The sequence below is a fragment of the Polyodon spathula genome, chromosome 12, assembly GCF_017654505.1.
Source record: "Polyodon spathula isolate WHYD16114869_AA chromosome 12, ASM1765450v1, whole genome shotgun sequence".
Classification (NCBI taxonomy): Eukaryota; Metazoa; Chordata; class Actinopteri; order Acipenseriformes; family Polyodontidae; genus Polyodon; species Polyodon spathula.
In genome coordinates, this window is record NC_054545.1 from 10,914,910 (window position 1) to 10,931,725 (window position 16,816).

General features: G+C 35.0%; 1 protein-coding gene across 9 annotated transcripts in view; it reads right to left on the minus strand.

The window, feature by feature from the left end:
• Nucleotides 1-8,325: 8,325 nt before the first annotated feature.
• The window catches only part of LOC121324459 (homeobox protein Meis2), a 67,228-nt gene continuing 58,737 nt past the window's right edge, over nt 8,326-16,816 (minus strand). For 3 of the 9 annotated variants that reach the window (XM_041266366.1, XM_041266364.1, XM_041266368.1), the window contains 3 exons: nt 14,258-14,316; nt 13,059-13,169; nt 8,326-9,845 (listed from right to left, as the gene is read on the minus strand). In XM_041266366.1, the coding sequence (XP_041122300.1) occupies nt 9,559-9,845; nt 13,059-13,169; nt 14,258-14,316 (457 nt within the window). In that variant the 3' untranslated portion in view covers nt 8,326-9,558. Of the gene's footprint in view, nt 9,846-12,637; nt 12,734-13,058; nt 13,170-14,257; nt 14,317-16,816 lie in introns of all 9 variants that reach the window. The other 6 variants (XM_041266373.1, XM_041266371.1, XM_041266372.1 and 3 more) reach the window with 3 other exon arrangements.

The following is a 16,816-nucleotide window of genomic DNA, read 5'->3' on the forward strand; positions in this document are numbered from 1 at the left end:
GGGTCAGCAGACGTCAGGAAAGAAAACGTTTCTTAATGCTAATTTTAGTTTTTATTTATTTATTTATTTATTTATTATCAGCGTCCATGCTGTAAAGTGCATTATTAAAATTATAACTATTATTAAAAGGTATAATTATTAAAGCTATATAGCTTTGTTAATCTATCTGGCAAGCTAATAAGCAATGTTCCTAAACTGATATAACCACGTAGCCTAGTATAGAGGCTTTTCTGTCGTCAAAATATTAAAGTTCAAGACAAAGAAAGTGATCGTAATAACCATTAATGCCCTTGCTGGTGTGTCTGCGCGTTTTCTTGTTGTTTCGTTCATTCAAGTCATGTTATATATTGTTGCTGGCTTCAGATTTTGTCTAGCTCACAAAAAATTGTTCATTTCATAATCCTGAGTGCAGACCTATGATTACTTTACTTTGTCGTCCACCGTCCACCCTCAATAAATCCAGACAGTCGCGTTGTTTTGAAAAATAAATCCAATAGTTTTAGAAGCCATTTGAGAAGATAATGGTATAGGGAGCCCATTCTTTCAGTCCTAATCTTCAAGTGGTTTAAGATTAATGATAGGATGTTTATGCCTTGGAGTGTGTGGGTTCTTTCTTATAAGACTATCAGCATGGTATTTACTTAACATCGTTGACAAGGCTGTCAGTAGTCTATTTTTCTCCTTGGACAGTGTCGTGGCGTCTTTTGTTAAGGCTTGTACAGTGGGTTCTCGTACGCCAATCTAAATGTATCCACGAGCAATATGTGTTTTCTCGAATCTAATAGGGCGTGTAGCTGGTCAATAATTAAAATAAACATACAAACAAGCTTTACCATACCCACAAAATATTTACCACATTGATAATCTAATACGATTGTTTTTTGTGAAATAAATAAATATGTGTGTTGCTTATTCTGCACCATTAGCAGATTTTTCACAAACAAAATAGCAAATGAAATGTACAGTAGAAGCTTTATGAATGTCTGATGCAGGCTTTTCTAACATTATGTGAACATCATTAATCTAATTTTGAAAAGGGTTCCAATTAGCAACAGGTAGCCATTGTACAGTATATTGAAATCTAGTGATCAGGTAACCAATTACTTTAGCGATTCGATCGTATCTCTTCATCTATGATCCAAATAACTGACCAAATTGGCTGTTTGTGTGTGTGTGTGTGTGTGTGTGTGTGTGTATATATATATATATATATATATATATATATATATATATATATATATATAGTGTGTGTGTGTGTTTTATATTTGTGCTATTCCCACGATAACACGTGTTTGGCACGCCTACAATGTATTGAATATATTTTAGAAATAAAACATTTGTCTATAAGAGGACTGTTGCTAGTTTCATACTTTCTGTTTTCTTTCATATTTTTGCATTTGAAAGTTGATTTACTGTTTACTCTTCATAGCCCAAATTATAATTTATAAATATTTATCTTAACTGCACTTAACTGCTGGTAAACACAAGTGATTTATAGTTTTATGTTTTATTTTACATGCATTTCTTTTCATGTATCTGACACCTGTGAAGCAACTCGGTATTGTGACTTTTTAAGAAAAGCCGTTTTAAGTAAAATATTATAAAATGTATTAAATCATAAGTGAGGCCGTTTTTGTTAATATAATCTACAATACTATTTAAACTATCTAGTATCAAAATATGTTTAAATGTTTTGGATCGATTAAGTGTTGTGCCTTCAGCTTTCTATTGTAGTCCACCTAAATAGAAATGTTATAAAATATACAGAGACAAGGGAACGGGATTGACATTTACAACATAAAGGCAAATAAAATATCTTGAGTCATTGTATGCGTAACTGTATATGAGAGTCCGAATGTAGAGTACTAAATGCGTGTTCGTTCAAAAACAATTAAAACAAACAAACAAAAAAAAACAATCGAAGCTAAATTAAAATTAAGATCAGTATTGTTAATAAAGGCAGCGAGGTACGCCATATGTAAGGAAATAATTTATGAACAACTGACTGAATCTGTATTTTGACATTACTATAAAGAGATGATACTTGAATTCCAGAAGGGGTCGCATCGTACCGCCTGATCTCCCTATTTGTGAGTTTCTATTACATGGTGGGCTGCATAAGAAGAAGAAGAAAAAAAAAAAAACTCGTTCCCCCCTTTTTCTCTTTATCCAGTTCTCAATCCCTGTTTTTTTCTCCCCTGTTATTTACAGTTCTTGTGAAATGTCTCACTTTACTGCCCTGAGCTACCCTCCGGTTATTTATAACCTTTTTGTTTTTGTTCAAATAACTGAAAAATTATACATTAATGCAAGTTAGAAAACACAACGATAAATTATCAACATTTTTTCGCCTGTTAGTTCCGCCGACCCAAGCAGGATTTATTTGCAGATCTCAAGTCCTGAAGCTATAAAACGCGATTTTTTTTTCTTCTCTAAAAACTGGTCAAATGTTGACATCATTTAAGCCAATCTAACACTCAGGATTAGCAACGAGAAACTAATAAGAAAATATCAGACCGTCCTGCCGGGGGTTCCTAATTACATTTTAACTGATAGAAAATAAAGGCTACAAACCTTGAGGCTTAACTTTAGTTCTATTTTATTGTATTTTATTTATTTTTCAAGTAATTTTACATTATGAGGACTGGCCATTTTAAATCTCAGGAGCAATAGTGAATTTTAGGCCTTTAGCGATGTGGTTTAATTAGAAATTTTACATCATTAAGTTTGAGGGGGGGAAACGGAGGAAAAAATTCTGTCACTCATTTTTAAGAAGACAAGCACTACTGAGGTGTGAAGAAATCGGCTCTAATTCAAAAAGGCAATCAGGCAGAAAAAGTCCTCAACATTACCCTGCTAGTTATAAATCAGATTTTTTTTTTTTCTATAATGACACACCACATCGTTAGTTTTCCTTTTTTTTCACAGCACGCTTTTATTCAGCTTTCCACTCGCCCATGTATTATTAATAGTAAGTATTTTTTGATTCCAAGCCTCATATATTTTAAGATGCATGTTCATATAATCAGACCGTGAAAAGCCGCTTCTTCCTGCATGCGTTTTTATTAAACAACACACAGGCTTCTACATTATTAGCCTATTATGTATTTATTTAATTATGTCCCAAATATATTTTTTTTTTCCAATTTCATTATGTATAGCACAATTGAAAAAATACAGTTGAAAAAGAAGACTTTAAGTGTAAACTAATAAGTATTTATATTGCAAAAAACTACACCGTGTTTAAAATGAGTATATACAAACAACAAAGAAAAACATACTGTGTCACTTTGAGCGGAGTTTTTATCAACGGCATGGTTATACCTTTGTTTGCATCATTTAAATGCAGGTAAAAATAGAACCGCAAGACATTTAGCCACCAGATGAAAAAGACCAAAAAAACAAACAAGAAACCCGTATTACAGGGTTAAAACTGATTCTTTAAAATTGTGGATTGTTATTGTTATGCAATACGTGGTTTACAAAGAGAATTATAGACAGTATAATAATTCATTCACCTGTTTATTTATTCTCTGTCTTGTTTTTGAGTGCTGGATGGAAAATATCAGAAATAATAAATAGATTATTCAAGGCTGTCTCCCTCCTGGCGTGATCATCAAGAATAAATACAAGTTGGCATCTAGCGCTGTGGAGAATTAGGTAGAAGAGTTTGCAAAATTCCTGCAGGGAATAGCTGTTGACAATTAAACACACACACACACACACACACACACACACACACACACACACACACAAACACAAGAGCTGCTAGGATCCAATCATAATTTGTGATTGAACTCAACAGAAATTATGACATGTTGTATAAAATATAAAGGCTATTGTAATTATAACACGTATACCGCTGTATTATTCTTCTGGAAATATCTATTTAGCATCGATTTTAGGTTGTGTATGTCGATGTTATTTTTTGTTTCTCTTTTAATAGTGAATTCACATTGAAGGTACACTACAAACACACACACACACATAGTTGCACGTTATAAAACAGCTTACGTGTTCAAATCATACCAATCCAATGTATAGTTTAGCCTACACAAAATATGTCTAATACAGCTAGTCAATATAATGTCATTCTTGTGTGTGTGTGTTTCAATATCTGCAACTACTATTGTATGTAAGCGCACTGTAGCGTTTTGGATGCACTGTTTTGTTAATGTATAGACAGTAAATGATAAATTTGTCTTAAAATTGCCTGCTTAACTTGTAGCAGGCTACAACGTTTTAGTTCATAAGACTAAATGACCTTTGCAAAGACTCAACCCCCAAATGATTTTCATATCTATACAATGAAAATACTTTTACAAAACAAAGCGTCGATTTCTCCCAACAAGAAAGACATTTTCTGAGTAAATTAAATTGTAAACTTCTTACAGAAATTATCAATAGCCAAATGAATAGTTTTCTTTTGCAAATATTGCACATAGTAACAGTTTTCGGCCGCATTCATTATGCTGTAGACCTACACAATAAGCAACGAAGTTCCCTTTTCAATTGAAAGGCTAAAAGGAAATTATTTTCTTCAACCTAGAGTTTGTAGCGCTGCCTCTTGACTCCAAAGAGAACACAAAAGCATGTCGGTCTTTTATAGTATTATCAAAGTATTATTAATATAGCACATACATTACCAGATAGATGACCCAGCGTGGTATTTAAAAATGTCACTGTAATCAGTTTATTTTGATTCATATATTACATATTTGATCATTAAATTGAATACAGACTCAAGTTCTAAAACCTCCTGTTTTGTTTTTGTGTTAGGGTGTTTTTGGTAATATAAAAGAATGGAGGATTATTTATTTATTTATTTTTGGCTTGTTTTCATTGATCAGTCATTCTGAGCTAACGTAATTATCCTCATCAATAGGAGACTGCAGCGAGAATCATTATGTGGGTGACATTGATAAATGATCTCCAAAACGCAGCCTTTTCTCTGGAGCACCAACCCCCAATCTGACCCTCACACATACACTAAGGTAGCCATAGAAACACCTTGGGATCGAAAGAAGAAGAAGAAGAAGAAAAAAACACTACTAAAATGCGAAAAGCGAAGAGAAATACAAACAAAAAAACAAGAAACTGGAAAATGTTTATTTCGAGAATATATTTAGATGTACGTTGAGCGCGCTCACGAATATTCACGACTGAGAAGTGTTTTTTTTTTCTTTTAGTAAACTGTTTTATTTAAAAACAAAATAGTTCAAACGAAGACAATCTTGTTTTAGAGACCTAAATGGTGTAAAATTTAAATCTAGTATGTAGCTACATTAAACAGAGAGCATGTTTTATTTGAACAGTCAGTGATATTGTATTTAATACTGTTTCAATCGCTTTCGTTGATTTCATCAGCCTTTCATACAGTAAAGCGTTGGCACAGATCGAATAACCTCAATTCGACCAGGTGTGATTTAAGCAGACCCTAATTATTAGGGGTTAATTAATAACACTGTTTATTTATTTATTTATTTATTCATTCATTTATTTATTTTTGGATCAGTTACCTGGTATCATTGAACATCTTTTTAACACTTTAAATGCTTATGTTCTGGACAGAAACACCTCAGAAATCAACGTGTTCTAATGGAGCTGGTTCTAAAGTAGCTTTGACAGTGTGGAGATGAAGGGGTGGAGTTGTTTAGCTCGGCTGGATCATCCATCATCACTGTCAGATGAAGCTGCAAAGAGAAGCGGCACAAGCAATCTCCCTTCTGTCTCTCTCCAAAAAACTATTATTAAAATTCCAATAATCAAATGAGTAATCACTCCCTTTCGTCAAAACGGAAATATTTTCTTAAACAATAGCTATATTTTGAAAAAAAAAAAAAAAAAAAAAAAAAAAAAAGTTTACACCCAACGGTTTTATGTACAAACAAGGTGTTGTTTGTTTGTTTGTTCGTAGTTTTTGTTTGCGTTATTTAACACAGTGTGGGTGCCAGCTTACTACTTTTTTTTTTTTTTTTTAAGAACAGGCACATTATCTTTGTATAATATTTTATATTGAGTGTTAAGATTTCTAATAGGAGTCGCGTCAAAAATTTACATAGATCTATATGTTAACCAAAAAAGAGCGACAGTCCACCGAATCCGCGAATAATAATACGATACTACTACGGCTATTATTATTATAACAACAACATAAAGGCTAGTGATGTCAAGATAATACAACCCGGTATATAAATATTACATTACTGGTGTCTGTTTTTTTATTATTATTTATTTTCCTGTCTTTATTTTAAACAGTTAAGCGGTTTTAAATAAAATATTATTTACAAAAACAAAAACTGAGGTCAGAACGAAATTGGATAACACCTATACCTTGGGCTTAATACTTATAGTTCACCATTTAAAAGCACCAAACAAACACAAAAATACCCGAATAACCATAAACATCGACAAGAATAGTCAATAATGTAAATCCTACATTCAAATTCAATGCAATTCAAAATTGGCTTGGATATAAAAAAAGAAAGTATTTAATTTATAATATATACATTCATCACCGAGTAGGCATAAAAATATCCTCCTCTTTTAAAACGAAAAAAAGATATTCCTCATCAATTTACCAAGACTGCACAATAAAAATAGAAACATTTTCTACATGTGACAAATGAGACCCAAATGCGGGCTGAATTATTATTATTATTATTATTATTATTATTATTATTATTATTATTATTATTATTATTATTATTATTACCGTTAACTATTTATTAAACGGAATAAACTAAATCATTAATACTTGGTTGTTAACAGTACTGTGAGATTCAATTTCGGCTCCTCTCTGCTGGTCTGTCGGGAATCCCATCACAGATTTTCTTAGACTCGTTTTTGGTTAAGGGTTGTGTTCGCCTTTGCCGGGGGCAAACACAACTCAAATACCTCAGCGCCAACAACAGCTTAGGCAGGCTTGCTTCAACCAGCTGGGGTCGCTGTAGGCTACTTATATGCGGCTATATAAATGTATAACAATACTCGTGATTAATGCATTTGTGCCTACGTGAAATAGGTTGTGTAATTATCTCTGTACAAAATCTTTAAAGTTTTGACTATCTATCCATGGTTTTACTTTTTTTTTTTTTTTTTTTTTACAAAAATAAGCAAAACAGTCGACCAGTCAACTAAATAAATAAATGCACTTCTTATAACGGTGTATTTGTTTGCATTATTCAAGTAAAGGAATGTAGGCTTATTGTTGTTTTTCATACATAAAACAGCAATTAACTTTAGGCAGAATTGCCTATATATATATATTCACATATCAAACAGCAACCGGTTTGCCTAAATAAACGTATTAAGGATTTTGCACACATTCAACTATTGACAATTTAATCAAAATGTAAACAACATTTTTAATTGTGTGAAATGCATTCATGTCAATACCAAGTAATACAAATTAAAAAAAAAACAAAAAAAAAAAAACTGATGTGACTAACGATTTCAAAGATTTTTGCTTTTCATGTGTACGAAAATTTTACAGGTAAATACTTATATAAATAATAATAATAATAATAATAATAATAATAATAATAATAATAATAATAATAATAATAATAATAATAATAATTCTTATTTTAAGAAACAATGTTTTATTTGTTCAATGTATACCGATACTCCCCTTCTAGGAAAACCCAACTTTACTTTTTATTTTGTTTAATTCAAATTTTGTTTTATTTTATTTTATTATTATAGATTTATTTTAACTAAGAAATGCTGGGTGGGAATATCTAATTGTACCTGTAGCTAAAAAAGGATAACTAGTTTACAATGGTAAAGTGGGAGAGATATGAACACTCTGATCTTTAGGTTGTGTGAATTTGAGTGATTAGCCATTTAATACAAAAGGTCCTTACTCTAGTTAGTGCAACAGTTTACACACACACACACACACACACACACACACACACACACACACACACACACACACACACACACACACTCCACTTAACAAATTATAAACTTGCACACATACTTGGTAATTAGTTACTGTTATTTGTGTCTTAACTGGATGTATATAGTGTTGTTGATTATGTCATGTTATCCATCAAAGAAATCAACAACAGCAACAAAAAATCACTTACACAGGGACTCATTTCAATTGTAAAGTAATACTTATAATAATAATAACAAATAATAATAATACCTCATGTAACTAATTTGTTAAAATGCATCACCCACAACTCAATTTATTCTTTGAAAAACCATCTAAATATACAACATTCTTTTAAAGAGTGAAAACTCTTTTAACACCTCCTGAGGGGAAAGAAATAAATAATTTAGTTTATAGTAAAACATGTAAACACACAGAAATCTAACAAAAATCAAAAAATGAAATATTTATTACAGCCTTTGTGACTTGACACCTTTTAAACATAACGTCACAGTCCTCATACAAGTATTTCATGTATTTTTTTTCTTTTTTTTTTTGACAAAGCTTAGAGGGGAAACAGCATTTTCTTCTTTTGAGGAACACGTGCTGACAAAGGGAGGAATTCATTGACATACAATACCAATTCCACAGCAGATCTGATACTAGCAAAAACATTCTTTTCAATTGAGGTAAACACATATAATATCTAACATGAAACAATTAATAGACTGAACTCTGTACGAAGTTTGTTACAATATTCTCTTTGCTTTTTTTTGTATGTGTTTTCAAGCTTTGAGTTCGTATTTAAGTTTTTGAATTTTTTGGTGCAAAGACCATCAATAGCTTCTTTCATTTGCCAAAGGTATCCACCACTGTCAATATTGTCCATGTGGCATTTGTGTCGATCCCCAGGCTGAGAACTATCGGTGGAAGCTGCTTATTCCAACATCAGGTTTCCTTCAACAGGCTCTAAAGAAGAAGAGTCCAGAAAAAAAAAAAAAAAAAAAAACACAATCCAGTGCTTGGGCAATCAACTGAGGACTTGTTTATCTACAGGGCACATTCATTCAAGAACAAAAATAACATGACATGGAAACACATGTTCAAAACGGAACTTTGTTATGAGATAAGATGGAGAGCAGCTTTCCAGCTCTTCTCGTAGATCTCCACGCCTTGGCCAACTTGCCCACTGCAGGGCAACTTTTCCTTTTTTAAATTGCATTATTGCTGCACCAAGACAGGCTCTATCTTCTGGGAACAACACACATAGTGTGGAAAGCAGGGATAAACTTTTCTTCTAAAACTAGCTGAGGCAACATAAACCGAGTGACAAACAAAAAATAATGCACAAGTTTAAAACTTTTAAAGTTCCTATGTTTTTACACTACAGTAGTTATTAACTCTTGGAGCTTTTTATTTAATTGTTTTTCTTCCAGAGAGACTTTATTCGAACATCTTCTGCAATTCGTTGAGAAAGAGTTTGTGTTGTTAGCTTGGTCCTCCATTTACTATTGATGAAAATAATAAAATCACAGGTAAAAAAAAAATAATAATAATCACAACTCATCTGGAATTCCATTAAGTGTCAAATAATTCTGGTCAGAATTCAAAAAAAGTCTTGAAAAAAGTTTTTAGTTCGTTATTTTTTTTAAATTTTCTTGAGATCCCTTATACTACTGGGCGTGAATGTCCAGGATCTGTCCTGCCACTCCAGGGTCTACATGGTTCAACATTGTGGGGCTCTGTGCTGACATGGTCATTGCAGGGTGTGGCGGGGGTCCCCCGTGCATCATCAAGGCCGGGTGATGGGGATGGCTGGGAAGATATGAATGCATCGGTGGTCCGTGTCGTAACTGGGAAGGGTGTGGGGTCATCTGGGGAGGAGTGTAACTTGGTTGTGCCATACTCATGCCCATAGGACCACCCTGAGACACATAGTCCCCTGGCATGCCTTGTAGACCTGGAACACATACACAAAAAAACAAGAAGTCAGTAAAATGCATTTTCTTCAATCGTAATTCAATCGCATGCACTTCAGCTGTTACTAGTGGTCCACTTAAACTTGGACTGTGTGTTTTTGTGGCTGTTCTTAACATTTGAATGCAATTATTAAGTGTTAATGCAGTACAATGCATACCACAAGCTTTCAAACAACTTGGTGGGTTTATACAATTTTTTTTTTTTTACTTAATAAGTTTCAATACATTTTCTTTCTAGTGTAAAATAACAAACTACTGTATACTCCCTGTTATTGAGGTGTTGTTCATTTGAGCACATTTCTCTGTCTATTTCTTAAAGAAATATCATTCTCTCTCAAGTTACATAATGTTTTTTTTATGTTTTACCTCAACATGATATGTGATATTTATAACCATTGATTATTGTTTCTGCAATCATGGATATTTGGCATATTTAATAATAAAATTTGGCATAATTTTGCCTTTTAGGTGGAATTTCTGTAATGTGGGCAGTATAAAAATGACCACTAAGGGTGTGCACTAGTTATTTTATCCACCTTGAAACAGTATGTTTGTTAAAGGTGGAAAAAAATATCTCACTGAAACATCACACTTTTTTCAAATTAAGTTTAATTTTAGTTCTGCATTGAAATGCGTATAATTAACACACTCAGACAAATAAGCTAAAGTTTACATTAACTACAGTTGTACCCAGCCATACATGGTAGTCAAATTTCTGACTGAACAGTTATTATTTTCCTCTAGGGATAAAACGATGTAAGTATATTTCATTTAAATGTATAACTATTGCTATGTTCACTGTACCCAGTGAGTGACAAACAAATAACTGTCACTTTGTTTCATTCTTAAAAAAAAATAACAATAATGAAACAGCAATTCAATCAAAAAACACACAATTCCCACCGAAGCAACAGTGAAGGTATTTGTTAACCAGAGCAAGCAGTTGAGCTGAAGAAGAGTGTGAGAGTTTAGAAAGGAGATAAAGGAGCTCCAGAGCACACACTCAGTCCTGGGGAAGGTATGCGTAAGAATGTACAAGGACTTCAGGCATTGCTATTTTGTCAATTTGGCTGTTAATTAATTCCGTAAACATACCTAAAGTGAAGCAGGACCTATGAGATTGGGTTGTAGCCTGCTTTGTAATGCGACCCCCTGGGGGAAGGGGGTTGCTGTAAGGTCATGGAGCAGGCTCAGTACTGCATTTCTCTGCCGTACGCTACAGTTAGGAAATTGAAAAGGTGCAGGACTTTTCCAGGAATTGCGAAATGAGCTGTTGTTAACTGCATACATTCTATGCTTTCTTGGAAGAAACAAGACATTTTGTTTTACTGCTAATAAACACATAATTAACAATTGTACTGCATTGGGATTACAGCTCAGAAAAATATAAGTAACTTGTCATTTTAAATCAATCCGTTGTTAAACCTGAGGAGAATATTCACCTCTATTCACCTAGACTACTTCCAGTTAAAAAGCCGAACAGATGTTTGTGACTGTGTAAGCTGGTAATCTAAAGTCTTGTAAGCTGCAGTCATTCTGTTAAGTAGATCTGTGGGCCTTTATTAACAGGAGTTGTAAAACCATCTAAAGACAATAACACAGACTGCACAGTCCCAGCTACCCTGTTTATTCTAGCACAGCAGCCTGCTCAATGGATGACGATAATTAAGAACCAAATATACCATATTGTGTGGCTGCATAATTAAATCAAGAAAGGATCATATTCTTCTGTATTAAGCTATTAATGTAATTGGTCATGAAGCATAAAATATGTTATGTAATTAAATAGGCTAGAAATTATATGGCCTATATTAAGAATTATCCAAGCTGAGCAAATGTTGTCTCTGTGTGGCTGTTTTAGGGAACATTGCTCTCTGCATTTTTGACTCCATTAGCAAAGGAAAGAAAAAAAGTAAATTGTTCCATCGCCAGTGTCGCCACAGTGACCCCAGTGAAATCTGGCCTCTATTTACATATAGAGAGTATTTTTAATCAAGGTAAGTGTTATTATACTGTGCCTCATTAAACAAAGAAGTTTAGGTGTTAAATAAAATTTCTTATGTCTTAGTGCCTCTGGGATGTGATAGGTCTTGATTTTTCAAATGTCACCTACGCTGCTCGCAGAGAGGTGTAATGGGTATCTTAATCAGTCTGCAGTCGTTTAGGCATGGTGAGAGAAATTCACTCTTTTATATGCAGTCATTCTTTAATGTCTTCCCCCTTAAATTTATTGACTGACTTTCCTGTGTATGTGTCTCGTGCCGAAAGTCAGTGGGCCCGTGTAAAAAATAATCAAAACACACAGACTCCCTAGTGAAGAATCTACTGTGTCACCACTGTCATATATCTTGACAAGGCACAATGAACTGCAGCATTTCATCTTTGCATATACGATAATTTGGGCATCAATCCTTGCCTGACAGATTTATGTCACTCAAAGGATGGTTTCACTTCTCCTTATCGCTTCGCTGGAGCCTGCTTAATTTCTCTGTCAACCGGTGCCCTCAAGATGCTATGTTTCCTTAAATGTCCAACATTTGCATTGCCTGTCTGATAGTGGGCTACAGTGGTATTGTGATAAATAAAATTGCAGTCATAAATATTTACAGCAATCTTTTCTGAAACTTGTCACCTGCAATCTAATGTTAGGGTTCCCTACTTATTTGTTTTGCAGTGGACAGGCATGCATCTGAGGGAGATTGAAATTTAAGGGAGGGGGGGCTGGGGGGGTGATGAGCTTGTGAGTTAAGAAAAAGAGCCCAGTTGTACTTACTTCCCCCTTTCTTTGCGATTGCTTTACAAGATGGAGGTTACATGTAGTGCCATTGCCCATCCATGCCCATATTCATGCCCATTCCACTCATAGGTCCTAGAAAGGAGATAAAATCCAAGAAGATGCCAGAAAATCAGGAAGATCGAATAAGATGGCAAGAACAGACCCCTTTGCAATTTAGCATATTTGGTGGATAAAAAAAGGTGGTGGGGGGAGTGTGAAAATAAAATCTTGCACAAATCTATATTAAAAGATTTGTTTATCCCCCTAAGTGGGTGCAAAGAAGACAGGCAAGGCAGGCAGCAGGCAAGAGCAAGACCCTGAGATGGAGGGAACATGACATGTGGGTTGGATGGAGGCGGTTGTAAAGGGAGGGTGTGATGGAGCTACAGGATTGGTGTGAAGGCTGCTGGTGGCTTACCAGCAGGCCGGATCCCCATGTGTTGTTGGCCATCAAGTACAAAGCTCCCCATCGGCTGGCCCTCTGGACTGTATGCTGCTCCTTGACTCACTGAAGGATCAAGAAGAAAACCTGATTGTAGTCAATCGTGGACACAGAGGAGAAAGAAGAGAAGACATACCAAACAATCAGCAATCATTCCAGTTTAAAGTGAAACAATACAGAGGGGAGGGTGTGTATATTTTATATATATATATATATATATATATATAGACACACACAAACACACAGCCTCACATATCAAAGGCAGAGAAAAGAGTTGGATATATACACACGCGCACACACACATGTATGTCTGGAAAAAGACTGAAAATATGAAACAGGATAAATCCAAAAATGATTTCTAGATCTTTGTTTATCTTTAATGCACAGTATCAAAGCATATGTCTTGCTTAATTAAGCCGCTACGCTACCATTACTTTTAGTTGTTCATTTATTAGAAGTTAGTATCGTGTACTAAACTAAACACCTAGACAACAGAAGTGTAACAAAGTAACGAAATGTAATGTTAGCATTGCAGGCAAAATGATAATACAGTGCAGCAGGCCAAATACCCATCAAGTGCAACCTGTCAGTGACCGGAGTCCCTATAACTGCCCAGAGCTTCCTTCCCAGCCAATTTACTAATAACGCTAATTTATAAATGTCTATTACTGGTGAATATATATCCAATACAACTGTACAATGAATATGTAAGAAAAAGACTCATGAATAAATTTCAGCTATTATTAATGTGTGACTATTCGGTTGCCCTATAGGCAGGCAATTAATTGTTACAGAAGAAAAGCAAATTCAGTAAGGAGTTACAGTGTACAGCAAGAGGTAAGGCTTTGTGACCAGACAAGCAGTGGGAGGGACTCTGCAGCAGCTCGAAGCAGTCAAATAACTGCTTGTGGCGCTAATACTTGTTCCCAATTAACAATTCACAAAGAAAATAAAAGGCATTTTCAGTAGAGCGAGGGTGGGAAATCTCTTATTAGCATCAATTAGTGAGGTTGTTTCCAACAGCGAGACTGGGGGGGGGGGGGCACAAGAAAAATATGAGCTCCCAGAATGCCAGGCTGTGGGTGTTTATTTATCAGGTGAGGGGATTCCTGATGAATAACTTGATGAAGATTTTTGCCTGTGGGAACTGAAAACAGTTAATAGTTGGGACTTGCCTGCTCGATTTGACTGGTCGATCATGGGCTGTACTATTCTTCTTCTGGCATTAATAAACCTGGAAAAGGTAACAAAATATATCAAAGTGCTTACTAGTAATAACCTAATGAATCAAGTTAAAGCACGCATTAATAACATATTACACAGTTATTTTCTCTGGAGAGGTGGTGGTTTTCAGGACAAAAGCTGTAATAAGACAATATATTGTACATAATTGAACATTAAAAAAAAAAAAAAAAGTACTGGCCTACACTCTGCGCAACATCATTCATTTGTTTGTTTTAATCTACGCCTTTTGTTAAATAAAGGTTTTAGTTACATTTGGTAACCATGGCTACTGCTGAACAATTCCAAAGGCATTAGCTGGCCTAGCTTTCGCTGTTCATCCAGACAGTTTTTTTTTTCTTAGTCAGGCTAGGCCCAGGTTTCCTTTGCAGTTAATGTACAAGGTTAATATACATAAACATATTCTGTGTGTGAGTTATCACTCATTCGAAACAGAAACATGTTAAAAGTTCACAGCCTGCAATGAGTTTCATTATAGGAGGTTCAGCTACCCTTCCAGCTGTCCATAAACGAGGACCAGGCTTTGCCACTCTCTGCTTTCACAAGGTATTGTTATGTCAGCAAGCCCATCAATTAGGCTGTCTGAAGTTTTATCACCACCACAGCAGCAAATAAGTGCGGTCCACAAAGGCTCCTGCGCCTTCCCAACCCCTGTAGTTTTTGACTGTAAAGTCAGGGGTCATTTAGAGGTTAGTGCCAGCCAAGGGCAACCTTTTTAACTAAGACTGGGACACCCAGGTCTACCACTGAGGTGAACTGGCCACTGCAACCTGAGTCGCCCATTCACATACCTTCACATAAAAAATACAGGTAGAAACACATGTTTCATATTATGACTAAACTAGCTTTTGTTTCAGTCTGGTACTAGTATTTAAAGCTCAAACACTTAAGCGATTCTATGAAAACAGCCATTAGATGAAAAAGGACTGGAATCAATTTGGTTCGTAATCCTGTACCGAGTACACGTCTGAACTATTCCTATTAATTAAACAGCTTTCTTAGTGACACATGACACATTTTAAAAAGCACAGTTGGGCAAAGAAAAGGCAGCCATTTAAAAGTTTGCTTGGCAAATCTCATAGCTAGTAGAAAGTACAAGTTGTATAAAATGTAAAAGCTAATAAAAAAACTATGGGGGACATCAGGGGAGAAATGGGAAATCTGGCTTAATTTTTGCATACTTTTTTTTGCATACGTGAAAGAAAAGTTTTCTGGGAGTGTGAGACCAAAGAGGTATTTTAGGCTTTCTAATCTACCTTTGTTGTCACAAATGTCACCTTGCCTGAGGTGCAGTTAAAAGAGGCTTCTAGCATCAAAACTAACTGAGCAAGAAAATACAGGTAAGATCCATTGTTTTAGTTTTGAAGCATATTGAAAGTGCTTGCATTGCCTACATACTTTAGTACATTTCAGCAACTTTTACTCCAGTAAACCAGCTACTATGCCAAGTAATTGCTGTTAAAAAAGGGATTGAATTAAACTGATTAGTGTACTATGTACATCACTTTCTTTACTTAAAAGACAAAGTACATATACAAACCTACACATACATTGTGTTTTTTTAAGTTGCCACAGTAACAAACTGGGAGTTGACCGAAACTCTTTTTGCTTCCACAGTGTGTTTTATCAGTAAGAGTAAGGGCAATTGAGATTATCAGGGCCAGGCTGATAAGACTGTTTTCTCTCCTCCCATGAGCTGCTAATGGTGTGTGCTTACAACAACAAAACAAAGCTCCAGAGATGGGAATGAGGCGTGCTATGGTTGTGCTTAAACCACAGTGAAGGAATCCTTCTTACCCCTTTTATTCACGTTTCCTTTCCAACTAGAAAAAAATATTTTACCCCCAACCTTTTTTATTATTTACATCTGGTAGTCTCCTTATTATAGCTCTCTCTCCTTCCCTGCTCCCCTGAAATTCTCTCACACGCAGAGAGCTGCCAGCCATTACGGTCACCCCCCCCCCCCCTCTCAGCATGGGAACTCCATACTGTCTTCAAACAAATAATTAAAGGCAAGGTTAAGGGGTCAGCTGGAGGTCATTTCTTGGGATACTCATCAGAATGTTTACATTAGTAAAAACACAGCTATCCACTTGTGTTGCTTTCAGGTTTACAAATCAATTTAGAGCATATAAAAAACATTCTCACTGCTCTGAGCCCTTTAAAAAAATGTAGATCGGTCATTTTTACACTGGAGTGTAAATACCCTAGGTCTCTCCGTAAGCCTATGAACTCATTCCACCTTTTCAACTCGTTTCCAATAGCACTAGTCCTGCACACACGATCCACTTTAGACTATGCATTTTACTGGGGGACTTGTCTATTGGCTGTTTGACAGTAGAATTTACTGCTGTGTACAACTGCTTATTTTTGTATGGGACATATAATACACTAACAGTGAGGTACCAATAATAGGCATTACCATGGGACCCCACTTCAACTTAGCCTGTGGGTCAACATTTGATCCTTGAGCATAAATAGTTCTTAAAAGA